The sequence below is a fragment of the Rhodofomes roseus genome (assembly GCF_022264815.1).
Source record: "Rhodofomes roseus strain CIRM-BRFM 1785 chromosome Unknown C8Q71scaffold_5, whole genome shotgun sequence".
Classification (NCBI taxonomy): Eukaryota; Fungi; Basidiomycota; class Agaricomycetes; order Polyporales; family Fomitopsidaceae; genus Rhodofomes; species Rhodofomes roseus.
This window is the reverse complement of record NW_025952961.1, coordinates 975,616-998,999: the sequence shown is the minus strand read 5'-3', so window position 1 is coordinate 998,999 and position 23,384 is coordinate 975,616. Positions and strand designations below refer to the sequence as shown.

General features: G+C 56.5%; 8 protein-coding genes across 8 annotated transcripts; 3 read left to right on the top strand and 5 right to left on the bottom strand.

Annotated features, from left to right (window-relative positions):
- Window positions 1–218: 218 nt before the first annotated feature.
- C8Q71DRAFT_745513 (velvet factor) lies at window positions 219–2,101 on the top strand. Its single transcript, XM_047923008.1, has 6 exons — window positions 219–600; window positions 661–782; window positions 839–955; window positions 1,011–1,533; window positions 1,595–1,771; window positions 1,830–2,101. Exons 1-6 carry the CDS (start codon window positions 583–585, stop codon window positions 1,944–1,946), a joined length of 1,074 nt encoding a protein of 357 aa, XP_047781680.1. The 5' UTR covers window positions 219–582; the 3' UTR covers window positions 1,947–2,101.
- Window positions 2,102–4,237: 2,136 nt separating this feature from the next.
- On the bottom strand, window positions 4,238–6,215 carry C8Q71DRAFT_474289 (uncharacterized protein). The gene is made up of 5 exons (XM_047918772.1): window positions 5,798–6,215; window positions 5,347–5,733; window positions 5,077–5,280; window positions 4,821–5,023; window positions 4,238–4,768 (listed from the first exon to the last, which is right to left on the bottom strand). Exons 1-5 carry the CDS (start codon window positions 5,954–5,956, stop codon window positions 4,333–4,335), a joined length of 1,389 nt encoding a protein of 462 aa, XP_047781679.1. The 5' UTR covers window positions 5,957–6,215; the 3' UTR covers window positions 4,238–4,332.
- Window positions 6,216–7,340: 1,125 nt separating this feature from the next.
- C8Q71DRAFT_745503 (DNL zinc finger-domain-containing protein) lies at window positions 7,341–8,358 on the bottom strand. The gene is made up of 3 exons (XM_047923007.1): window positions 7,882–8,358; window positions 7,534–7,820; window positions 7,341–7,480 (listed from the first exon to the last, which is right to left on the bottom strand). Exons 1-2 carry the CDS (start codon window positions 8,352–8,354, stop codon window positions 7,670–7,672), a joined length of 624 nt encoding a protein of 207 aa, XP_047781678.1. The 5' UTR covers window positions 8,355–8,358; the 3' UTR covers window positions 7,341–7,480; window positions 7,534–7,669.
- C8Q71DRAFT_745501 (monothiol glutaredoxin-5) lies at window positions 8,352–9,322 on the bottom strand. The gene is made up of 4 exons (XM_047923006.1): window positions 9,152–9,322; window positions 8,815–9,095; window positions 8,692–8,762; window positions 8,352–8,638 (listed from the first exon to the last, which is right to left on the bottom strand). Exons 1-4 carry the CDS (start codon window positions 9,185–9,187, stop codon window positions 8,544–8,546), a joined length of 483 nt encoding a protein of 160 aa, XP_047781677.1. The 5' UTR covers window positions 9,188–9,322; the 3' UTR covers window positions 8,352–8,543.
- Window positions 9,323–9,459: 137 nt separating this feature from the next.
- On the top strand, window positions 9,460–14,961 carry C8Q71DRAFT_474223 (uncharacterized protein). Its single transcript, XM_047918771.1, has 16 exons — window positions 9,460–9,666; window positions 9,720–9,906; window positions 10,002–11,153; window positions 11,206–11,354; window positions 11,407–11,596; window positions 11,652–11,819; window positions 11,877–12,342; window positions 12,395–12,863; window positions 12,917–13,084; window positions 13,134–13,408; window positions 13,464–13,816; window positions 13,877–13,975; window positions 14,026–14,201; window positions 14,283–14,510; window positions 14,576–14,669; window positions 14,778–14,961. The coding sequence occupies exons 1-16, from the start codon at window positions 9,574–9,576 to the stop codon at window positions 14,909–14,911; spliced, it is 4,401 nt and encodes a 1,466-aa protein (XP_047781676.1). The 5' UTR covers window positions 9,460–9,573; the 3' UTR covers window positions 14,912–14,961.
- Window positions 14,962–15,326: 365 nt separating this feature from the next.
- On the bottom strand, window positions 15,327–16,299 carry C8Q71DRAFT_892828 (flavin reductase like domain-containing protein; the record flags this gene model as incomplete). The annotated part of the gene is made up of 1 exon (XM_047928698.1): window positions 15,327–16,299. Exon 1 carries the CDS (start codon window positions 16,146–16,148, stop codon window positions 15,327–15,329), a length of 822 nt encoding a protein of 273 aa, XP_047781675.1. The 5' UTR covers window positions 16,149–16,299.
- Window positions 16,300–17,230: 931 nt separating this feature from the next.
- Window positions 17,231–19,687, top strand: C8Q71DRAFT_703097 (MFS general substrate transporter; the record flags this gene model as incomplete). The annotated part of the gene is made up of 11 exons (XM_047920295.1): window positions 17,231–17,666; window positions 17,720–17,933; window positions 17,996–18,106; window positions 18,161–18,289; window positions 18,349–18,533; window positions 18,593–18,630; window positions 18,700–18,743; window positions 18,859–18,933; window positions 18,999–19,194; window positions 19,247–19,471; window positions 19,532–19,687. The coding sequence occupies 11 exons, from the start codon at window positions 17,231–17,233 to the stop codon at window positions 19,685–19,687; spliced, it is 1,809 nt and encodes a 602-aa protein (XP_047781674.1).
- An 896-nt stretch (window positions 19,688–20,583) lies between these two features.
- On the bottom strand, window positions 20,584–22,999 carry C8Q71DRAFT_703150 (FAD/NAD(P)-binding domain-containing protein; the record flags this gene model as incomplete). The annotated part of the gene is made up of 9 exons (XM_047920299.1): window positions 20,584–21,036; window positions 21,094–21,153; window positions 21,211–21,304; window positions 21,361–21,488; window positions 21,543–21,553; window positions 21,613–21,964; window positions 22,028–22,110; window positions 22,661–22,858; window positions 22,945–22,999. The coding sequence occupies 9 exons, from the start codon at window positions 22,997–22,999 to the stop codon at window positions 20,584–20,586; spliced, it is 1,434 nt and encodes a 477-aa protein (XP_047781673.1).
- Window positions 23,000–23,384: the final 385 nt, after the last annotated feature.

The following is a 23,384-nucleotide window of genomic DNA, read 5'->3' as shown; positions in this document are numbered from 1 at the left end:
TCGCGATTCCTATTCTGCGCAGCAGCAGATCTCGTGGATCTAGAGCTGAGATTCCACACCACTGAGCGCCCATCAACCCGTTTGGCCCTGAGCCGGGCAGCCCCAGCAGACACCCACGTGACGTCTCCCGTGTCCGTCGGGGTTAGTCGGTTACTTACGAGTGACGTTGTTTGTGGCGGTTAATAAATGCAGATTTCATCATCATCATCACCAGTGACGTTGTGATGTCCTTGCGACTCCCCAGCTGGGGATGTCACGGCCTGTGTAATGACGGCAACGAGGCGACAACGCTTGCAAGCCTCACTCTCTTGCATTGCTCTTGCACTCGGTTTCTACTTCCAACGCTTGATGTGGGCCTAAGCACCTATGTAGGGGCATCTGCACGTGACGATACGGATGAGTGAGGGCCTATTCTGGCCTATCTTACATACACGGCACATCCAAGGTGCGGCCGGTAGTGCTCATCTGCACCATTCGGACCTCATCTAGACCACGGTGTACCGGATTCTCGGGTAGCTGCGCTTTTCCGTATCGCTACTTTGCTGCGACTCGGACTCTCAACGCTCTACGACACCCTCGTAGATGCCTCCAAGTCAGCTCGTACGATTCAGACATCTTCAACGCGGTTATCTCGGCTGATTAATCTTGCCCTGATTATAGCACGTCCAACGGGTCGCGTCTACTCAGGTCGGAGAACCTGTATCGTTCCTGTCTGGCCCGCTGGCCAATCGTGTCGTGCGTGTACAAGTCGTCGAACTGCAGAAGGCTGAATTGGGGCGCAAGTGCGTTCATCGCATCTCTCTCGGAAAGAGCGCATTCATGATCTCCCCATCTCAAGGTGCGGCATCAAGGATAGGCGACCTCTTGACCCCCCACCTGCTGTCCAAGTGAAGCTCTTTGAACTCGATGGAGTCGGTACGTCCCAGGCAACAGAGCATGAACTCATGCACCTCAGGTTTGCCAGGCCAAATCCCTCTCCGGCTGACTTGTTGATGAGTCGGTGCTACAAGTGAATCCATAGCGTTGGGGTTCATTTGTTTCGTCGATCTGTTCCCATTTCCAGAGGCCAGCGACCCTCCCATGGAAGGCATCTCCGAGTCCCTACCTTCTACATCACGCTCGGCCTACAGCCAATATGAAGACCGCGCCCCAAGTCCCGTTCTGTCTTCCTCCCTGTATTCGCCACTCGAAGATCTTGACCTTGTAGATTCTGCAGGCGCCGACTTCGAATACCCCGTTAACACACCCATGGATACGATTGATCCAGCTGTGATAGGGCTGAGTACCTCCCTTAATCCACCAAGTATGTCGGGAGGCGTATTGCCAATGCGAGTTCCCTACAACCCTATCCCAGCTCAGAATGCACAAAGGCAGGAAACGGCGGGGCCTAGTCCAAACGAAGTGGTGGCTTACGTTAACGGAGCACCCGTCATACAAGGATCATGTTGTACGACGGCGTTTGTAGGTACAACCTTCGTCTCCGTGTCGTGCTTTAACCTTCATGGAAATTCGGCCCTCCTGAGCGTCTTTTCGGTATGTGACCTCCTTTATGAGCCACAGTGAACCAGTCCTACTGACGCCATGGGAATTGCAGGATCTAGCAGTGACCATCACGGGCACGGTCTTGATCCGATATCGCGTGGTCAACATACTTCACGCCACCTTCGAGCATGCTCAGCGCCCCGTCCTTGCGGAGTGTTGGGGCGGACCCGTCACTATATATCCCGCAAATCTGTTTCCCGGTCTCCAGGAGTCAACAGATCTGACAAAGGTAGTCCAAAGTCGATCACGAATGTGTCCGGATCTGCTGATCTAGTTGCCCATAATAGACTTTGTCAAGTCTTGGTGTGCCGGTGAACATAAGGCAGACCGAGCGGAAGAGGAGGAGAAAGGACGATGGGAAGCGCAGACTCAAGCGTTTAGAGAGCGCTCCGAGTACCGGCTAGTCCACTCAAATCCACCATAGAGCTATGCACATATGCTGCCATTCGCCCATGCTCTCTCACTTCGTATGTGCAATCTGTTTCTCTCTGTCACGACAACGCTACTTGACCGCTACACACTGACGTTGTTTGCAATGCATTGTCCAGTGTACACAGTATTGATCACGCTGTGCGACTGAGTTTCTGAGTGACGCCCCATCTCGGCTAGGTGAGCAGAAACACATGTATCAAATGACTTCTGCGGTATTGTGGCTGGCAAAATACCACCACGCGTACTCAAAACGCGTGTGTGGCGCACAAACCACGGACATAACAGCAGCATCAGCCCTCCTTGCCATCTGTTGCCTTGTCGCGGACACGCGCTAGATAATCACCAGCCTTGCTCAACCTTCCGATCCGTGGTGTGGTGTTGGACCTCCCCGCGGCGATACCATTTGTCGGAGGCGATGGTAGGACTCACCAGCCTGTGTCCCTTGGTCCTTGGACCAGTCAAAACGCGGCTCGGGGACAGCCGAGTATGAGATCACCACTAACGAACGGCCGGCCACCCCAAGCGCCGCCTTGCGGCGGCAACTCGCTGCAGTCGTTCGACTACGCGGTGCATTTCATTGTGTCGTTATGTCCTAGAGGAGGCAGGAAGTCATCGATGCGGCGGTGTAGTCCGCGCCGATGACGCTCCAAGTCTACGCCGAGTCGTAGTATGGCCCCGTCTGCAGAGCCCTGCCGAACAGCGGGTCCTACGACGAGTGGCTGCATACCGTCTTTGTGCTCTCGGATTCCGTGATAGGTGCGTCCTGCTGTTGGCGATCACTTGTCTCCGCGGAGCCGCTCCTCAACTGTAGCAACCTTCTAGACCTGCTCGCTGTGGCCGAGTAACCTGCCCAGTGGTGGCGTGCCGCAGAGACACTTTGTGAAAGTATTCGAGAATTCTGTGTACTCAGCTGTGTATGCTAGCCGACTGTCTCTATCTTGACATTCTGCTATGAATGGTACTATCGCAGGTATGTCTCGACAGAGCCAAGAGTGCTGTCCGATGATTTTCGGGCATTTGACCTGCGAGATTCTCTGCCTTGCCTCACACGTCCACACTATTACATCTGCATCGGTGCGTGAGCAACCTCCGCGTCCGCACAGAATGTAACTCACATCCCTTAGCCAGTTCACGGACTCACAGCGTGGCGCGAACGATTTCCATCATCGAAACTACCACATACGGCTGCAACGATTAACCCTGCATTTTGATGCCCTTTTCCTTATGCAGCGCAGGCGGCAGTCTTTCTGAAAATTCTATGGCCCCGGAGTGCGACACCTTCCGCGGAGGTGATGTATGCGTCATTGACAAGCCAAATCCCATGGGCGAATGGGTGGAAAACAAGAGGCCGACTTCTGCATTCGTAGTTACTGACGAGTTTCAGCCATAGGGTGTCCTCTGCGGTGCAGTCCAACGAAGAGAGCGTATATATATTGTGCCTCTGGGCGACCATGGTCATTCAGCAGAAGGAACGAAGTCGACATCCAAAGAAACCCTCGGTGACAACTTGAAGCCAATATGCCCTCTCCGATCGCTCTCAACACCCTCGCTCTCGAGCTCACGAAGGAGCCAGAAGTCAGGACTCTGCAAGCGCTCCGAATGTGCGTTACATCATATTCTTGCGAGTATCATCGTGGAATGCCTGACTAACGTCGTCTACTAGCCCTCGCTATGCGGTGGTTGATACGATGCCGTTAGCCAGCGGAGAAACCTCATACAAGCTACCCGACTTCAATACAGCATCGACGCAGGTTATCTGTTCATTTTGCGGACGAGCCTTCGCCAGAGATGACGTCCTCCGACGCCACATCAAAGAGACACACCCAGGGCAAGCCTAGTCAACTGCCGGCCGTGCAACTGACATGCCCGGACTTGCTCAGGTAACGTTCATCTTCAATAAGTCCAATCTACCTATAATGACATCTATGTACATACAGACTCACTGCAGATTCAACTCTGTTTTCCGGTCTTCTGCTTTTGATTGCTTTGTCATTGCTATTCCTTCAATCTAGATCTTAGTATTCTGTTGTCTGCTGTCTCGACTCTCAAGGACCTGCATCACTAGAACTAGAATCCATAATCATCAAATCTTTACTGCTACCTATATACAGTCTGTCCCCGTTCTATGAAAGTACTAGATTTCTTGTCATGTCCACTTGTTGTCCTAAAATCTATGGGTTTAGCTTACTGTTGTACTCAGTGTCGAGAAGGTTCAGACATATGATCACTGCATCGACCTAGGGGCGGATCCTTGAGGTCATCACTACCTTCTGATCACCTGGAGTCTACATCGCGCTTTGAGGAATGCGGCATGGAACACCGCGATTCGAGTATCCATCGACGAAGATAACAGACGCACTACAACATCACAGACAGATCACCACCTATCGCTTGGACATCAACTATACCTGCACCGAGCTGACGGTCCGAGTCAAGGCTACCGCGCTGGACAGTAGCCGTAAGACCATGCTTGTCCACAGACGTAATTTGCAACCGTCGTCTGTGTCGGTCCGCTTTCTCATCCAAGTGTACAACTAGGGGCCGTTGCGTATTCTGCGAGCGCAATGCCAGATGACCTACGAACGAGTCCGGAAGTCGGGCGATAGTGAGTGCATGAGAGTTGGAGGCAAACAGGGTGAGATTGTGGTGCTCGGGCGCGGTAGGATATGTGACGGTGAGCGGCGCGTTGATAGTATGTAGGATTGTCTTGTATGTCGGCAGAGAGCCATCGCTGGGCTCGCGGAATAAATCCAGGGAGCGAGCTGTGAGCAGATTGACAGTTGCGTCGATGGGCCTGCGAGAATGCTCAGATAGAAGAACAACATGCACTGCTCACTTCGGCTCACCCATACACGGTGGTCACCAGCAATGTCGGCGCTGTGGCGCCTGGTGAGTGAGTTGACGTGACAGACGCTTCATCCGCGACAAGATCAGCGTTGATCGTAACGGCGCCGTTGTGGGCGTATAAGTCGATCTGACCCTTCGACGTTATCGATCCGCTGATGTTGCCATTCCAGTTCTGTACCTGCACGCTGTTGGCACGCAGCGCCTTCTAATCTCAGTCTGTAGCCCAAACCGATCGTCGAGGATGGCGCGACTCACATTTATGTGGATTGACTTCTTCATGGATCGAAGGAAGACCGAGTCAAATAGGACGTGATTGTCCATGTCGTCGATCAGGATCTCGAAGCCGAACATAGTAGCAGAGATTTTCGGTGAAAATGGAGGTAAGGACAGCGAATCTGATGCGGGGAATCGGACTGTGATATCGAATACAGTTCGATTGGCGGCGGCTCTGTCGGTATCCTAGAAGACGTGAGCTCAATTATCCCTGCGCGTTAAGCCGGTATTGACGCCAAGTGGCAGACGTACGGCCGATATCATGACCCCTTCTGATATCTCTCCTGCGCCGGTTACCCGAGGCACAGTTTGGCAAAGCATCGCCGTCTGTTCGAATCCTAGCCAGTCGTCTGAAAATGCTGTGACATCAACCGAAATATATCGCTTGGAAGCCGCGTCTTCGGGTTGGCCGTAGTCGCGGTCATCAAGCATGAAACGGACGGATCCGTGGGTACCGATCGCGTCAATGCTCAGTGTCCGAGGACTCGGTAGGAACTTGAAGGATGTCCGTGCAGCCTGGGGATACAGCTCTCCGCCGTAGTGGTGCATCCTGTGATCAGACTGCATCACGAAGTGGGCCGGGCGGACGCATGAAAGATTGGGATGTTTTCTGAAAGCCAGTGCCCGGTGACGTACTCTCTGTCAGGATGGGATTAAGTCAGAATGTATCTGCCTACATTCGCACTGGTCGACTTGCACGTACCGGGAATTTCACTGATGGTCCGATCCTAAAGAAAAGCAGCGCCAAAACCGCTAACGCAACGATCAGCCGCGAGGTCGTTGGCGTCCGTCGCCAGCGCGGCTGCTTTCGCTGGGGCACGCCGTTAAGTGCATCAAACTTGGTCCCTTCTAGATTACTCATGGATTTATTCACGTCATCTGCATCTACTTGTAAGCGTAGTGTCACCGACTGATATAATGGCCAGGAGAAGTGCCTTCACGATTATGGGGGAGTCTCATTCTTCCTGTTTTTCTGGACCCGGAAGCGTCGACCGAGTCCGGGGATCCGCCTACCATTAGCATACGGGCAGAAAGACCGGAAAATATTATGCAACGGTGGTCGTGTAGTCGTATCTAACAGGTTTCACCCAGTATCAACGTCACAATGCCAGGGTCGAGGACAAACATGCGCTTACGTGAGGACAATGTCTGTGAGTAGGGAGGGCCGCTTTTGACGATTAGCTGTGTAAAGCAGTCGGTGTTCTCGACTCGTGGGTGATTGGGGTGAGCAACGAGTGTAGCCCCTAGATGATATGTACCTAGCAACAAGGTTATGAGTCCAAGTATAATCGATGTGGGCGAGGAGAACGGGTACTTATGAAATAAGTGAGATTCAAAGCATAGGTACCGAATAGGTACCGATGCTTCTTTGAACCTTACCCAAATATCTCCATTGAGCAGTAGGGTATCAGCAGTACTGTCACATAAACGTATAAATCACCCGTTTGACGCACACCAACCCTGTATGGGAGTGCGATGATCCGGATGGGCGCACGGATCGGAGGGCGTGACTCTGGTCGCAGCGTTTGTGCGCCAAACAGGCCCTATTGCGAATTCCGTAGTCCCCAGTTCCGCCGTGAGCGGAACGACTGTCGATTTCGAACAGTAGCGACGGCTAAAGATCGCGCCGTGTAGATATCCAAGCGTCTAACAGTCTGATAGCGAAGCTAGGGGGCAGGGAGGTGACATGAATTATCTCACCTGCGCCGTGCGGTTTGGGCAGCGCTGATTATGAGAGCAATATGTGCACGGACGAGCGAACGAGGATGCTGCGTGCATAGATGCTGAACGAACAGCTCAACGGGGGCAACTGTAACCTTCTCCACATTAGCATAGGACTAAGTCAGCTACCGACTAGGACGATGCGCAAGGTTTGGTGACATACCTCGGTAGCTTGCCAGGTGGTCTAACTGGCTGGTGGCTGAAGGGTGAGATACGATAGGTGTTGGCGCAGCAAGTTCGCAGCCTTGCATCTGCGTTATTTTGACACTTCGTTGCACCTGGACTTGTTGGCTGCGCGATGAGACAGGGGCCGTACTATGCGCCCACGGACAGCGCTACTCGAAAGCTTCTTGCTAGGCTAACTCTGTCCGGCCAAGAGTTCGGGTCTGAAAGAATTTGGAGCGCCGTCCTCCCAGTCCGAGGCTGGCGGTAGCACAGGTGTAGCGTATATGAGTAGGTCAAGAGCAGACGCAGTACACACTGCAGCACAGGATACCCTCATTGATCTTGATGTTGGTGCCAGGAAGATGCGGTATAACGGGAGTCACGGGAAGGTCGAAACGGCTGGGTGCAGAATGGCTTGATAGTGCACGGACATGGCAGTCTGGGGTAGCAAGGAATCTCTAGGCGTACGGGCAGCCGCGCACTCTAAGGAACTCTATCGCTGGAGGACTGTTCATGAGGCAGGTCTAGACCCCTAGTGATGACCGCCCTTACCGGTATGTGCATCGACACTACTACTCACGAGACGAACTCCATGAGCAGCATGACGCATCTCTTGGACCTGAGTCTGGCAAGGCGGGAACAAGAAGGGGAGTGGTATAGAGCTGCTACAAGACCAGACACATGTTTATCATTCCGGCGAGTACTCAACTACGCCGTCGTCATTCATGACTCCTCGCCTGACCTTCTCGCCCTTCGCGCGCACCAGGTCCTCTACTGTCTTCAGCTTCCCCTCCTCCGTGCTCTCCTTGAACCACCCCAGATGGTCCGCTATGAGATGCCTGACATAGTGCCTCCGTCAGCGGGGTTAACACAGTGAAATATAGTAGCACTGCGGCGTACCGGTTCTTGCATCCTGAACACTGGACAATGACTATTCCTCTCTCGTAGCTCCTTTTCGTGAACATATGTGATGACCGCGTGTCACATGCAGGAACAGTACATGTGAAGGTCAAGGAAAGGCGAGGCTCTTCTGTCTTGAACGTCACCTCTTTCTGAGACTCGGGTGGTTTGGGCGATGATGATGACGCTTCATCGTCTGCTCTTGATGGAGTAGACGAGAGCAACCGTTGAGAGCGGAACGACGCCGCTTGGGGTCCAGCATATTGCCAATGTGAAGGTACGCGAAAGCCGAGACGGAATGTCGACGGAGACGGAGGAATTAAACTTCGCTGGACGAGGTGCCGTAGTGCGTTCATCCTATGGTTTTCGCCCAGGTCAAGCTCGTGCGTGTATGATGGACCACAGGTCAGCCCGATTGTGGAGGCGGCGACAGCAGAGGACGAGTTGGACGACTCCCACAAGCGCCCATACATTGACACAAACATCGATTCTGAATCTACGCAAATTATACGTCGCTGACGCATGCAGCCGGGCGCTTCGGGCCAACGAGTACATATGCGCATGTTGGCAGCATACAGCATGGCGAGAGCATCGAATAAAATTCAAAAGCGAGTCGAGGTGGCTATGATACAGCAATGCGTTGTAGGTAACAGACTGACAGTCTACGATGAGGACGGCGCAGCCTGTGCCTCCTCGGGGACAGGCGGAAGGACGCCCTTCTTCTCCAGCAGGTCCTCGAGCTCGCCGGATTGGTGCACTGCATAGGAACTTAGCATGGAGATACAGAGCCGTTCAGTGGCAGTTGCTTACTGCTGAGTAGAATATCACATCCACCAACAAACTCGCCATCGACGTACAACTGCGGAATGGTTGGCCAGTCACTGCACCGAGTGAGTCGTACGATCGCACGCACTGCGTAAGGCAGAGACTCACGAGAACTCCTTAATACCGGTTCTGAGCTCCTGGTCCTCCAGTACGTTGAACGTCTGAATCTTCTCCGGGGGCACGCCGTGCAGCCCAAGCACTTGCACAGCAGCCCGGGAGAAACCGCACATGGGTGCGTCTGGCGTACCCTTCATGAACAGCACGACCGGAGTTGACTGCACTGCGGACTGGATCTTTGTCCTCGCATCGTCGGAAAGGAAGCGCCTTGCGAGTGCGAGTCTCGGGGATGAGAATGCTGGTGCGGCGGAAGTACGGAGGCTTGATGAGAGCTACGGTACCAGAGTTGTCAGCGCACTACGGGAATACCTGACAACTGCATACGCACGCCTGAGCGGAGGGAGGAGCGGAACATGAGGGACATCGTGGAGGGTCTGGCCCAAGAAAGCTCTGGCTTGGGGCTGCGACGAACGCTTTTGAGAGAACCGCTGAGCAATCAGGAGCAGGTCGTTGGCGACTCCAGCGGCCGCACGGCGTTGGGTCGACGCGGTCTCGTGACGGCCACCGGGTTAGGGTTGCACAGTCCAATCACGGCAATCCTGTTATTCAGCCGGTGCTTCCCGCTGCCCCGGGGGCATCCGAATGGGCGCCAATATCGTCGAGCGCAGATGAAACGCGCTTTCGGTCTCCGCTTGAAGACGCGTCGCGTCTGAGGCGCGTGGCTTTGCGTTCACCTTCGACAACGCGTCCTCCAGCGCACCGCCTTGTATATACCTTGCCTCTCACCTCTACGCGCGACACCATCCACAAATGACTGATAGAGCTAGGCGCGAGCGTAAATCGAAGCTCGATCGGCTCGCCGAGTACAAACGCGCTCGAGAGGGCGGGAGTCGTAAATGGAAGGCAGGTCCTAGCGCATTCCTAGCGCTCCGGCTCACGCTGACGCGTCGCTGTAGGACGAGGAGGATGTAGAGATATACGACGAGGTCTCAGAAGACCAGTACAAGTCCATCGTGCGAGGGCGACTCGCGAAGGATGACTTCGTAGTCGATGACGGTGTCCAGGGATACATGGACAACGGCGTCGACGATTTCGAGGAAACCGAAGAACATCAGGAGAGCGAGGATGAGCGCAGAGTGAAAGGTGTGCATTTGTTTCTTGCTCTTGCTTCCCTTGTGACCCCGGGACATGGGCCATGTCCTGCGTGTGCATCAAATCATTGCTCATTACCCATGCAGGGAAGAAGGGGAAGGCAGACAAGAAGGTGAAAGCTAAAGGAAAGCCGAAAGCCCCACCTCCCGCTGTCACCCCTTCCATCAGTGCGTACCGCCCACAGAAGTCGGAAGACCAGGAGGAGGATTTTATAAAATCTCTGATGGCGACTATGGACAACAATGCTGACAAGATCGTCCAGCCCACGAAGTCACGGAAGCGGAAGCCTGCACTCGAGCCCGACTACAGAGAGGCTAGCTCCTCGCCTACGCCGAAAGCGCGTTCACATCCCACCACCCATTCGTATCGCAGCAACTATCCGGACACCCCGGGATCATCTTCAGATGGATTCGTCGAGGATGTGCGCTTCGATGACGTCTCCAGCGATGATTACATGCTCAGCCCCAAGAAGAAGCTGAAGACAGACAACGCGGCCATCGTGCCGGCGATCGAGCGTATGAGCCAGATGGAGGTCCACAGCGCTAGCAGCGGGACTGAGGATTGCGATACCTCCTACGATGATGTGGACATGACCGCTTTCAACGACGTTGACGACGACGAAATCAATGGCGAACCGAGCAAGCCCGTCCCGCAGGCTAAGCTCCCCGTGAAGATGGAAGTCGACGCAGCGCCCAAACCGCTGCACCCAATCAATGGCAAGCTTGATGCCCAGGCTAAGAAGAAACTAGACGAGATTCCTTCGTGGCTCTCCGTCTATGAGTCGCTGCAGACGACGACTGACGACTCGCTTGGGCAAGCATCCGCTTCGCGCAACTCAGCAAGCCATAGCGACATCTCTGTACTCGAGGAGGACGGTTCGTTGCGTTTCTTCTGGATCGACTACCTGGAGCACGAGGGGAAGGTCTACTTCGTCGGCAAGACGCAGGACAAGCTCTCCAAGGCTTGGCACTCGTGCTGCGTGACCGTTGAGAACCTGCAACGGAACCTCTTTCTGCTGCCACGGGAGCGTCGCATGGAGGAAGACGAGGAGGGGGAGCTGCACGAGACAGACGTCAAGCCCGAGATGAGTGATGTCTACGCTGACTTCGACCGCATCCGCAAAGCGATGGGCATCAAGTCTTGGAAGGGCAAACCCGTCAAGCGGAACTATGCATTCGGCGAGAAGGACATCCCACGGGGCGAGAACGACTGGTTGAAGGTCGTCTACGGTTTCGATGGTATGCAGCGCTATACGATGCGGGTTCGCGATATTGACGATGCTGGCAACAGAGCCTCAAATTCACCAATCGGTGTGCAGTCCAAACATTGCCAAGATCATGGGGACGAACGCAAGCGCGTTCGAGTTGCTGGTGCTCAAGCGCAGGATCATGGGCCCGTGTTGGCTTCAGATCAAGAAGCCCCAGCTCGATCACAAGGGGGTATGTGCTGCGACCAATACTTGCACACCTCTTATCTGAGTGAATGAGACAGGTCTCCTGGTGCAAAGTGGAGGCGACAGTGTCGGATCCGAAGGACATCAAACCAATTTCCGACAGGGACCCGACTGCGCCCAAGGCGACCCCACCACTGACAGTCATGAGCCTCAGTATTCGGACGATTGTCAACCATAAGGAGAACAATCGCGAGATTATCTGTGCGACAGCCAGGATCTGGTCAAACAGTGAGTCGCTTTGTTCGATGACCTGTGCTTCACCGCTGAGGCTGCCATCCTCCAGTCGATCTGGACGACCCGACACCGCCCGAATCACTTCCTTGCACTGTGCGAACCTTCGTCCGGCCATTAGATCGTTTCCCACCAAACTTCGAAGTCCGCGCGGGCAAGAATGGCAAGGGTGTTATCTCGCCGATGAAGAACGAGCGGATGTTGTTGAATAGTCTCCTCGGTATGACCGACGCATGCATTGACTGTGACAGGACTCTGACTATATACTTCGGCACAGCTACCATCTACAAAGCTGATCCGGACATCATCGTCGGCCATGAGTTCTTGGGAGTCTCTCTCGATGTTTTGCTGCATCGTATGCGTGACCTCAAGGCAGACCACTGGTCAAGAATTGGTCGCTTCCGTCGTTCTAAGTGGCCGGGCATTGGGCGACAGGGAACAAACCTGAAGTTCATGAACGGTCGACTGCTCTGCGATCTGGCGAGTGACAGTGCCAAGGGTATGATCTCGTCGACGACTTGGTCACTCACCGAGATGTGCAAGACGCATCTGAAGAGCGACAGGCAGGACATCGACCCGGATGACACTGCAAGCTTCTTTGACAGCAGTGTGGGCTCGCCAGAGCGGTTGCTCACGTTCGTCCAGCACTGCGAGCTTGACGCGCACTATCAGATGGCTCTCGCTGCCAAGGTTCAGATCTTGCCGTTGACGAGACAGCTGACGAACCTGGCTGGCAACTCCTGGTACGTTGTGGTACTACTCTTCAATGCTAGTGACTCAAGTCGGTATGTACAGGAATAAGACGCTGAACGGTGGTCGTGCGGAACGCAACGAGTACATTTTGCTACACGAGTTCCACCAGAAGAAGTACATATGCCCTGACAAGACATGGGGTAAGAAGGCCGCAGCGGCGGAGAAGGAGTCTAATAACGACGACGCCGAGGGCGGTAAGACCACCAAGAGCAAACGCGACAAGTATAAGGGTGGTCTCGTTTTCGAGCCAAAGCGAGGGCTCTGGGACAAGTTCATCCTTGTCATGGACTTCAACTCGCTGTACCCGAGTATCATCCAGGAGTATAACATCGATTTCACCACGGTCGACCGGGTTGAAGACGAAGAGGGTGAGGAGAAAATCCCGGAGCCTCCGAGCTCCGAGGTCGCGCAGGGCGTTCTTCCTCGTCTCATTGCTACCTTGGTCGCCCGGCGTAGGCAGGTCAAGAGCATGATGAAGGACAGAACGGCAACTCAAGCACAGTTGCTTCAGGTAGTCACTCCACTCGCGTGTTTCCAGAAGGGTTCTAAGTTTCCTTTGGACAGTGGGACATCAAACAAATGGCCTTGAAGCTGACGGCCAACAGTATGTATGGCTGTCTCGGTTTCGAGTACTCGCGATTCTATGCACGGCCACTGGCTGCCTTGACGACCTTCAAGGGCCGTGAGATCCTCACCCATACCCGCGAACTCGCTGAGAGCTTGCAGCTTGATGTACGTCGTCTCTGAGCTCTACTGTGAGGGTCGCTGAGATGTGCTATAGGTCGTCTATGGAGACACCGACTCCGTCTTTGTCAACTCCAACGTGACTGACCTTGCAGAGGCTCTGAAGATCTCCGCCACGTTCAAGAAGGCTGTGAACGACAGGTACAAGCTGCTCGAGATCGACCTGGATGGAATTTTCCAGCGGTTGCTACTTCTGCAGAAGAAGAAATATGCCGCCATCAAGGTCGAGGACGGCACGCGGACAACAACAGAAATCAAGGGTCTCGACATGAAGCGGAGAGAGTACTCCGCGCTGTCCAAGAACGTCTCTCAGTACGGCTGCTCCTTGATATCCGTATGTATCATCACTCACGAGCACGTTATGTAGATACGTTTTGGACCAGATACTCTCGGGGGAAGCGACGGAGGTCGTTGTCGAGAATATTCACGAGTACCTCACAACCGTCCGAGAGGACGTACGCGCGGGCAAGGTCAAGCTCGACGACTTCATCATCTTCAAGCGGCTTGGCAAGAACCCGGAGGACTATCCCGACGCGAAGAGCCAGCCACATGTCCAGGTCGCGCTGCGCATGAAGGCCCGCGGGGGGACGGCACGCTCGGGCGACGTCATACCATATGTGTTCTGCTTGGGGGACAACGGCGAGACGTCGAAGTCGGCGCAGGCGGAACGGGCGAAACATCCTGATGAAGTTCGCAGGGCGAATTCGGGTCTCCAGATAGGTAAGGCGCGATGGAGGCTGCCGTCTCGTTGAGCGAAGACTGATCGATGCATTTCGGTAGACTACGAATACTACCTCTCGCAGCAGATTCTCCCGCCTATAGAACGTCTCTGTGACCCGATCGAAGGCACAGATCGAGCACGGCTAGCAGAATGCCTCGGTGAGTTGTCGGGAGATTTTTCTGGTCATCCTGCTAATGTACATCGGTAGGACTCGATGCTACTCGGTACCGCGTCTCCACAACTGGCGAGTCCGAGGAGAGGCATTTCAGCACGCTGGACTCGCTTATGTCGGATGCCGAGCGGTACAAGGATGCAGAGCCGTTCGTTGTCCGGTGTCGCACATGCCAGGGGCATGTCGCGTTCGAGCCTATCGCCGATCGTGAGGTGAGTACGACTAAGGCTTATTCTGCTCACAGCTCGCCATAGCGTCGTCGTCTGCTTCTATGCTAACGTTGCGGCGCCCAGAATTCACTCCTCCAATCTTCGGGTCCTGCGTGCCCCGCATGCAAGACGGCACTACGCACGGCGAGCCTCCAGTCACAACTCGAGACACAGATCCGGGCAAAGATCGCGCAGTACTACGAGGGGTGGACGGTGTGTGACGACCCGACGTGCGGGCACCGGACGCGCATGATGGGCGTGTACGGGCGGCGGTGCCTGCGGCCGGGTTGCCAGGGGCACGTCGTGTTCGAGGTGCGTTCCAGTCTGTTTCTGATGCAATACAAAAATTGACGTGTATGATTGTGGCCGGGAACCAGTACTCGGACGCACAGCTATATACACAGCTCCGGTATTACGCGTCACTGTTCAGCCCGGAGGGGGCGCTCAAGGCGTGTGGCGCTGGGAAGCAGGGTGCGCATCATTTCTTCTGGTATTGCAGACGGACGCGGTGCTGACGTATGGCTGGTCCGTCGTGCGCTTCTCACTCGCTGTTCGCTCCGATCCTGTTCGGTCCGACAGAGGAGGTGAAGGCCCTGATTATGGTGCAGGATGCGTTCTTGCGCGCGATGGGTACAACCGTGGAGAAATACCTCGACCAGAGCGGCCGGCGGTGGGTCAACTTGACCGGATTGTTCTCGTTCATGAAGATCTAGGCGGCGAGGGAGCGGCGCGGACTCTGGTGTACGCTCATATAGATGGTTTCGTGCATACCCGCATCGGCATTGTATTGGGTTTCGGCATACTGAGCACTGGCTATATAGTGAATCGCTGCATTGTTGTAATTCTATCAGTCTCTATCTTCGTATCGGAGTCATTCGATCCTCGGTTGCCAAATGACGAACTGTGGTCGGACAGCCCGGTGTGCTTACAGTAAGAGACGTCTTTGTCAAACCCATCCGAGCCTGCTTCATGATGCATGATGTATTTACTTGCAGGTACAGTGCCATTGTCTCAGTCAGCAACGGATTAGTGACGCCCCAAGGCGATCAACGTAACCAAACTGTCAGTGGAGGTTTATGAATATCGCAAACGCTCTGAGACACGAGAAGTCACATTTGAATAGCAAGCTCAAGGTTTCTTTTCGTGATAGGGTTCGTCTCGGAGTGGACGCGTCGTAGCATACGCCCGCCGATAATACAGTAGCGGCGCCGCATCCTCCGCTTCCCTCTCCTGTCCCAGCCTGGGGACTTCCTCCACCCTCGTCACCTGCGCGATGAACAGCTCACTCGCGACGCCGTCGCCCTCCCACGCCCGTGCCCCGCTCTCGCGCCCCTGCAGCGACTCGAGGTCGTGCAGCGGCCAGCTCGCGGCGACGAGCCGGCACGAGAGCGCGCCGAGCGCGCCGGCGAGGACGGGCAGGCCCTCCGTGGAGAGCGCGTAGGGCGTGTGCGCGAACGGGTCCGCGTGCAGGTCCGGCCGCGCGAAGCGCGCGGCGACGGCGGGCTGCGCGGCGGAGAGGATGTTGATGACCAGCTGCGCGGGGAGGTGTGGGGACGCGTGTGCGGGCGCTGCGCTCGTCGCGGGTGTTGGTGTTGGATGCGAGTTGGGTGAAGGGGGTGAGGTGTGCGCGGAGCTGAGCGAGGTCGCCATGCGGGAGGGGATGCGGAGGGAGAAGGCGACGAGCGGGTGGGGGTCGAGCGCGATGGAGGTGAAGGAAGAGAGGGTCGCACCGTGGAAGCGCGAGTGCGGCGAAGAGGTAGCTTTTGGGACCGACGAGGACGCTGCCGGCATGAGCGATGTCACGACAGCGACAGGTTGCGCGGTGTCGCGCAGAAGAGCGCGGAGGTCGCGACGGACCGCATCTGCGGAAGACGCGCTCTGATTGGACGTGGAGAGGTGTCTCCTCCGAGGGGTCCTGCGTAGACTGGAGAGGTGTTTCCGAGGGAGCATGCTCGTTGTAGATCGCGCTGCACTCGACGACGGCGGTCACGTCACCGGGATATGACTTTGCGACGAGCCTCCTGTGCGAGACGCGTGTTGGTCAGCATCCTGAGCTTCTGCCTCGTATTGAAATTGAGGGAGCAGGATGGACAGAATCACTCACCTGTGCAGAATGGCAGTCGAGCGGGGACGTGAGGCAGCCCCAGCGCGTCTCATCATGTGACATGGATGAGTGTCCCGATTCGGCATTCGGGGCGCAATTTCAAAATGCTTGTGTGTATTTGCCACCCGATCGATCTCCGGCGCCGAGAAGCGGACGACGGACGACGGCCGAACGCAGGATCGTGAAACTGAAGTACACTGCCCCGCATGATGGAGGACGTGTATTGCCAGACGTGGGCAGAAGTAAGAACGTGTCTTGGTTCGTAAAGAGTTTTCAGACACGACTGATCATGCCCAGATATATACTCCGGCGCCGTGGTGCCGTCGAACAATATCGTCTCATCTCCGGATGGAATTTGTAACAACGTTCAATCTCTCAATGCATGCCGACGCTTCCCGCTCTATAATGGTCTGCAACGGAGACTCTCACGCCGCAGGCTGACAGGAACGGCGCTCCATAGCTGTAAGTATGCCCGAGTGAAGACCATGGCGCTGACGCATCTGCACTGTAACACCGCAGTGCAGATCCAATCTCCCGGTGACTCGATACTGTTGGACGATGGCGTGCCACACGAGACCGTCGCGCACGGCCGTTAGGGGGCGGCATGACGGGATCGCGGCGCAGGACGGCGCGGGCGGTCAGCGGACGGCGAGGGACAGGCTAGCAGGCGACGTCGGGTCCGCAGAGACCATCGAGGACGATGGGCGCGAGAAGAAGCACGCGTCGGACAGTGTGCGGTGGTTGGCGCCCTGCGCTGGCAGCCAATGGGGACGCGCGCAGAACGGCCGGGGGAGGGCGAGCTGTGGCTGGAGACTGGACATCTTATCCGCGGTCCACTTCGCTCGATCTAATGATACCCACCGCCCATGTCATATATAACAGACCCCCGCACGCGCCGCAGAAGCCCCCATCGGCTGCCCCAACCGCCATGGCCCCTTCTGGCACCTCCGCAGACCGCCTCGCCGCCCCTCGTGCCCACGACGATGAGGCCACCCTCTCCGACGCGCCCCCCGTCGCCGAGCAGAACCCCGGCCATCTCGCCATCCGCAGCCTCGAGGATGTTCGCGAGCCCGTCGACCCCCGCCTCTCCCCCGACCAGAGGCCCGACAACGACCGCCTTGACGAAGGCTACGCCCGCCAAATCGACGACTACATCCACCACCGCGACCACCATCTCCACAAGGTCGCGTCCCACGCGACAGAGAAGGGCAAGTCAGACGCAGACAAGTCCGCGACCGATGTCAGCCAGCATGAGCCGCTCTATGTTGAGTTCGAAGAGGGCGACAAGAGGGATCCGGCCAATTTCTCGCCGATGCGCAAGCGCATGATCCTCCTGACCGGATGTTTGTTTGCGATCTTGGTCGGTAAGTGTGCCTGCGCGTCCCCATTCGCTGGGATCGTCTGACAATGTCATCAGCCTCATCCTCCTCCGCTTTTGCGCTGGGCTTCGCGTCCATGGAGCGGGACCTGGACTGCACGCACTTTCAGGCAACTCTCGGTATCTCGCTGTATGCACTCGGCTTCGGTGTTGTCCCCCTCGTCACCGCGTCCTTCAGCGAAGAGTTCGGCCGGCAACCGCTCTACCTCTGGAGCGGCGTTGGCTTCCTGGTTTTCACTATCGTGACCGCAGTGTGAGTGCCCGCATACAATTTACCCCCTTGTATCCAGTTTCTAGACGCTGACATCCCCGCAGAGGGAAGAACATCCAGACGATCCTGATTGCTCGGTTCTTTGCGGGCGCCTTCGGCTCCACGGGTTCCACCATGGTCGGAGGCACCGTAGCGGATATCTTCACCCCTCAACAGTACGTCTTGCCATCTTGCACCGATGAGCGCCCGTCCTGACCAGCATTGCGCAGACGAGGCAACGCCATGGCCTCCTTCGCCGCCGCCGCCATCGGCGCGACAGGCGTTGGCTCCTTGATATCCGGCTGGATCGAGATGAACTCGCACCTTGAGTGGCGCTGGATTCAGTGGATACACGCTATGTATGGTAGTGCCCTCTTTCCCGTCCTGTGCGCACATGCTTAGGCTCGTATCTTTTCAGCGTCGCCGGGATTTTCGTGATTTGTGTCCCAGTGTTCATGACTGAAACACGCGCGTCGGTGCTGCTCGTGCGCCTGGCCAAGAAGATGCGGAAGGAGACGGGGAACCCCCGCTACCGCGCACGCGTAGAGGACGAGCGCGCGAGCCTGAGCACGCTCATCTATGTCTCGTGCACGCGGCCGGTCTGTGAGTGGTCTTGCGCGGGGTGTATGCGAAATAACGCTGACGGGCCCGGGGTTATATAGACCTGCTGCTGACGGAGCCCGTGATTATGAGCTTCACGGTGGGTGCCCGGTCGCGGCTTCGCGCTTCTCATGTCACCGACAGGAGGCTAACCTACTTGTGAACGCAGCTGTGGGTGGGCTTCGCGTGGGGCATCCTCTACGTCATGATCGAGTGCGTCTCTTTCTCATTGCTTTTTGAATTGCGCGCACCGCCGCCTCGATCACGGCTTCGCGTCTTCGAATGAGCGCCCGGGGGACTCTGGTGCTGACGGGATGTTGCGGTGCAGGTCGATTGGCCCGGTGTTCGAGACGCTCCACGGGTTCAACGCGGGTCAGGTAGGCTCCGCGTATATCACCATAACGTGCGTTTCCTTCACATCGCACTCTGCACTGCGCTGTGCTGAACGCAGTGTCGATGTTTGTGTAGGATCGGTGCGCTGGCTGGACTGGCCACGAACGTGATCCAGGAGAGACTGTATGCGAAGAACGTGGCTACCCGGGGCCCTGAGGCGAGGTTGTACGCGCCCATGTTCGCCGCGATCCTCTTCCCCGTGGGCATGTTCATCTACGCGTGGTGCACATACTCGCGCGTGCACTGGATCGCACTCGCGATCGGCATCGTCGTGCGTGCCCTTCTCCGCCCTCACTCTTAGCGTCGCTAATATGAATGCGCAGCTGATCATGTGGGGGCTGTTCATCATCTACCTCGCGGTGTTCACGTACCTCGCGGACTGCTACGGCCCCTGGGCGTCCTCCGCGCTCGCGGGCCAGAGCCTCTTCCGGAACCTGATGGGCATGGCGTTCCCTCTGTTCACGACGCAGATGTTCGCCAAGCTCACGTACCACTGGGCGAACACGCTCTTTGCCCTCATCGCCGTTCTCATGATCCCCATCCCATACGTGAGTCCGTTCCGCTCTCTCGTGTGCAGTCTTCGGCGGTGCTGATGTGGGGGGTGTTAGATCTTGTTCTATAATGGCCCGGCGATTCGCTCGAGGGGACGGTTCTCGGGGCAGGCGATGCGACTGCAGCAGAAGAAGGAGGAGGAGACGAAGATCGGGAACGAGACAGTGACAGGCGCCAGTGAGAAGGGCGAGAAGGAGAAGCAGGACGTGTAAGCCGTCGACGCTCGACCGCCGCGCGCCTCCGTGCCCGCCCTCCCAGCGGTTACGCGCCGCGACGACCGGCCTCGCGCGCACGACGAACTCCAGAGACCGGCTAACTTATTATTCGCGCATTCCGTCTCCGTCTAGTCTCCTCGCACGCCCCACAGTTGGTACTCCTCACATTGCATCCCCCCTTCGACCGTCGCATCCTCTGTCACCTCGCCTCGATAGACTGGTTGCACCCACCATCTGACACTTGACAAATCACATCATTCTATAGACGCGCTCAGGCTATTTCTGGTGCATAACCACACGCATTGTTGTATCCTTACAGTTACCACGCTTAATTCTCTTTGTGAACTCGACTCGGAGCTGCCTGTGCATATCTTGGTAGAATGTACGTACGGTATGGTAGCTTCTCTCATAGTAACAACGCCTTGGCTTTTCGTTGACGCTGCTTGCCTGCCTGCTCTCCGGTACTTAGCTCTCCGGATTGGCCGAGGATGCATATAAACGAATTGGCGAAGACCGTGGTTGGACTGTGCATGGTGGCTGCCTCCCAGATCGTTCTGCGTCGCAACGCGGCGACAAGAGGCACTCAGTATAGATTAGGGAGGTCGACCAACGATCTCGTCTGGATTGTCTTCTATATCACCGGGTTGGAGCAGATCTGGTAGTGAATCTATTGTGATCCCAACGCATGCGAAAAACCATTGCGCGAAAGGCAACTCCAACGACGAGTCGTATGGTATATGTCCATCTATGCGAGTACACACAAAGCACAACAACGATTAGCATGTCACCTAAAGTCATACACAAATGTCATGTCTACTACCTCTGTCCACCTACGCCCTCCTTGGGACATTTAAGCTTTGATCAACAAGCTCACGCCTACGCGCACCTCAATCCTAGTATGGCAGATCGTGCGTGACAGTCGTCGCCGGCTCCGACATCATCGACACCATCTGCCAGCTGAAGCTCGTATGCTTCTCCCCGCCGCGCGCCTCCTGGGAGTAGCGCCCCCAGTTGACCCACCACTCGTCCGCCTCGTCCGTCGCGACGTAGCCGAACACCCACGCCATCTCCTCGAAGTTCTCCTTCGTCGTGCCCTCGTCCCACTCGTCCGCACTGCTCTTGCGCATGTCCACGTCGCGCGCGTCTCGCCCGGGCCCCAGCGGCATCGCGACCATGCGCGCGTTCTTGATGTCCGACGCCTTCACGACCGCGCAGCGCTCCTCGCGCAGCTCCTGGTACGCGGCGAGGAAGGAGGGCAGTTGCGACCAGGAGGTGAGCCGCGAGAAGAGCGTGCCGAAGAGCGCGGCGTCTTCGAGGGCGATGCTCACGGGGTGCGTGCCTCCGGGCTGCGTAGCAAGGATCGTCAAGAGGGATCGAAGTACGGTACGTTCCGCGACACTGACCTGCCATGGATGTGCTGACTCGCCTATGAGTACGATTCTACTTGTGTGGTCGGACCAGCGCTCGATACCTTCTGGTCGCTTAAGCGACGACTCGGAAGGATAGTGATAAGAGGAGACGGAGCCCTCATCCGAGGAGTCGTCTTCATATTCCGGCCTCCGCATCAGCCTCGTACGTATGAGATGGGGCGCGAAGCTCAACAGCTTCTGGACTCTTCAGGTGGTGCGGGATTAGCTGAGGTGCGTCCATTGTCGCGCCGGAGTACTCACATTGGCGCGTGTGTCGAATAGTCGAGGGTATCGACGGGCACGAGATCTTCCCATGTCTCCTCGCCTGCTAAAGGATCTACGTCGCCTTCCCAGGAGTATATATGCAGACCAAAGTCTTTATGCCCTCGCTAAGGTGAGACGGTGTCAGCAAGGATCCACTGTCCCACTCAAGGCATACTCACTACGGGGTGAGCTATGAAACCCAGAGCTATCAGCAAACGCATTCAACCGGCATGCTGCACAGTTACACACCGCAGATGCTCCGATTGTTACCCATCCATATCGGCCAATCATCGGAGTCTAACCACCGGCGCATCTCCGGATCCTCTCTCATCTTCTCCCCCGGTATCGTCGTCGTGTATACCGTCAAGAAGCTCGGCTCCGCGTTATCTTCTCGCCCTAGAACAGCTTTGCGGACGATGCTGCGTGGTCCGTCCGCGCCAATGAGGAAATCCGCGGTGACGACCTCACCATTCAAGAGCGACACGCTCGGGTTGGGCACCTGTTCCGTGCCCTGGTGGACAGCCACGACTTCTGTGTTGAAGTCGACGCGTACGCCAGCGGAGGTCGCGAGTGTGTACAGGAGCCTATGCAAGTCTTCGTGCTAATGCGGATGTGAGCATTTGGTACGATGCCCGTGCCGATCGGAGGAAGCAAGAACACATACGTGCATGAGCAAGAAGTCGCCGCCGAGTTCTCTCATAATATCGGCCTTCCAGTGTAGAAACCCCACATGTTCTCCATCTTCAACTGCACACAAGACCCAAAGTCAGTACTCTGGCCTTGACTATGCCAGCAACCGGGCAGCGCGCAGGCCAATACACGTAATGGGGCTTGACTCGGAAGCATACGATTGCCGGGCAGAACATTTCTACCGGACATATTCTAGCTTGGAGAAGGTCGGGTTGAGGAAGGGGTTTCCGATGCATTCGACGGCGTCGACGACCCGGCAACGTGCAGCAAGTGTACGGCTTGATGCACGCCCGAGGATGCGCAGTCCCCGGAGTGGACCGGAGGGTCCTCGATAGGGTGAGGTGAGTCCGCCGCCCCGTTGAGCATGCATACTCGTTCTGCGGGCCCGCAAGCCATCCCGACGCGTACAGAGCCGTCGCGCACGCGTGCGCGAGGGCACTGCAAGGGCCGCCGGTATGACAAGCAGGCACGATCGAGCATGTAAGCGGAGGTAGATCGTGACCCAGATCGCACCCACATGGCGCAGGCCGATCCGGTGCGCCACCAAGTCACCGCGTGGTCCGGGACCATCCCCCGTGCCCGAGACCGACAGAGGAAGATCACTCACGATGGCGGAGGGGGGTCCCTGCACATAGGGTCCCTATGCGCAACAGCTCTTCTCGGGGGACCCACTGTGCGAGGAGCTTGCTCACGTTGGGGGGCACCCGAATCCCGCCTGCGGGTACGCCAAGCCCACGCTTCTCGATAACGCGCACGCGGTGCCCGGATTCTGCGAGGACGAAGGCAACCGTAAGGCCAGCAAGCCCTGTAGAAGGAGAATTGAGTCAGACATATGATAATGGATGAGAGAGAATACAAGTACTGTCGGAAGACTCATCGATCAACACTTACCACCGCCAACGACGAGGAAGTCCACATCCAACAGAGCGCCGGTATTGGAGGACATGGGTCGTAGATAAGTTAGCCCGCGAGCCACGGGGAGCAGCTGAGATATATACTTAGGCTCGTTTCGATTTACGAACACGAGTCGGCTAGGGTGGTCGGCGTTTTCCAGTGTTTCTAGCAACGTACAAGAACGTGGTACGGATAGACATCCGGGTTTCTAGACGCGGCGGCAAAGGTGCGCACCACCCGGGCCAGTCACGACGTCCCCTTAGAAAGTTCCGTCACGAGCAAATCCCGCGGCTAAGTAACCCGAGTGGGCAGGTCTCACTTCCGTCAACTGTTGGGTCGAGATGTTCATAATTGGTAGACCTGGGATTCGCGGCAATGTGCGCACGTACTAGCGTGTAAGTATGGTCGCCAAGGTGATGCAAAGAGTCGCGGTATGG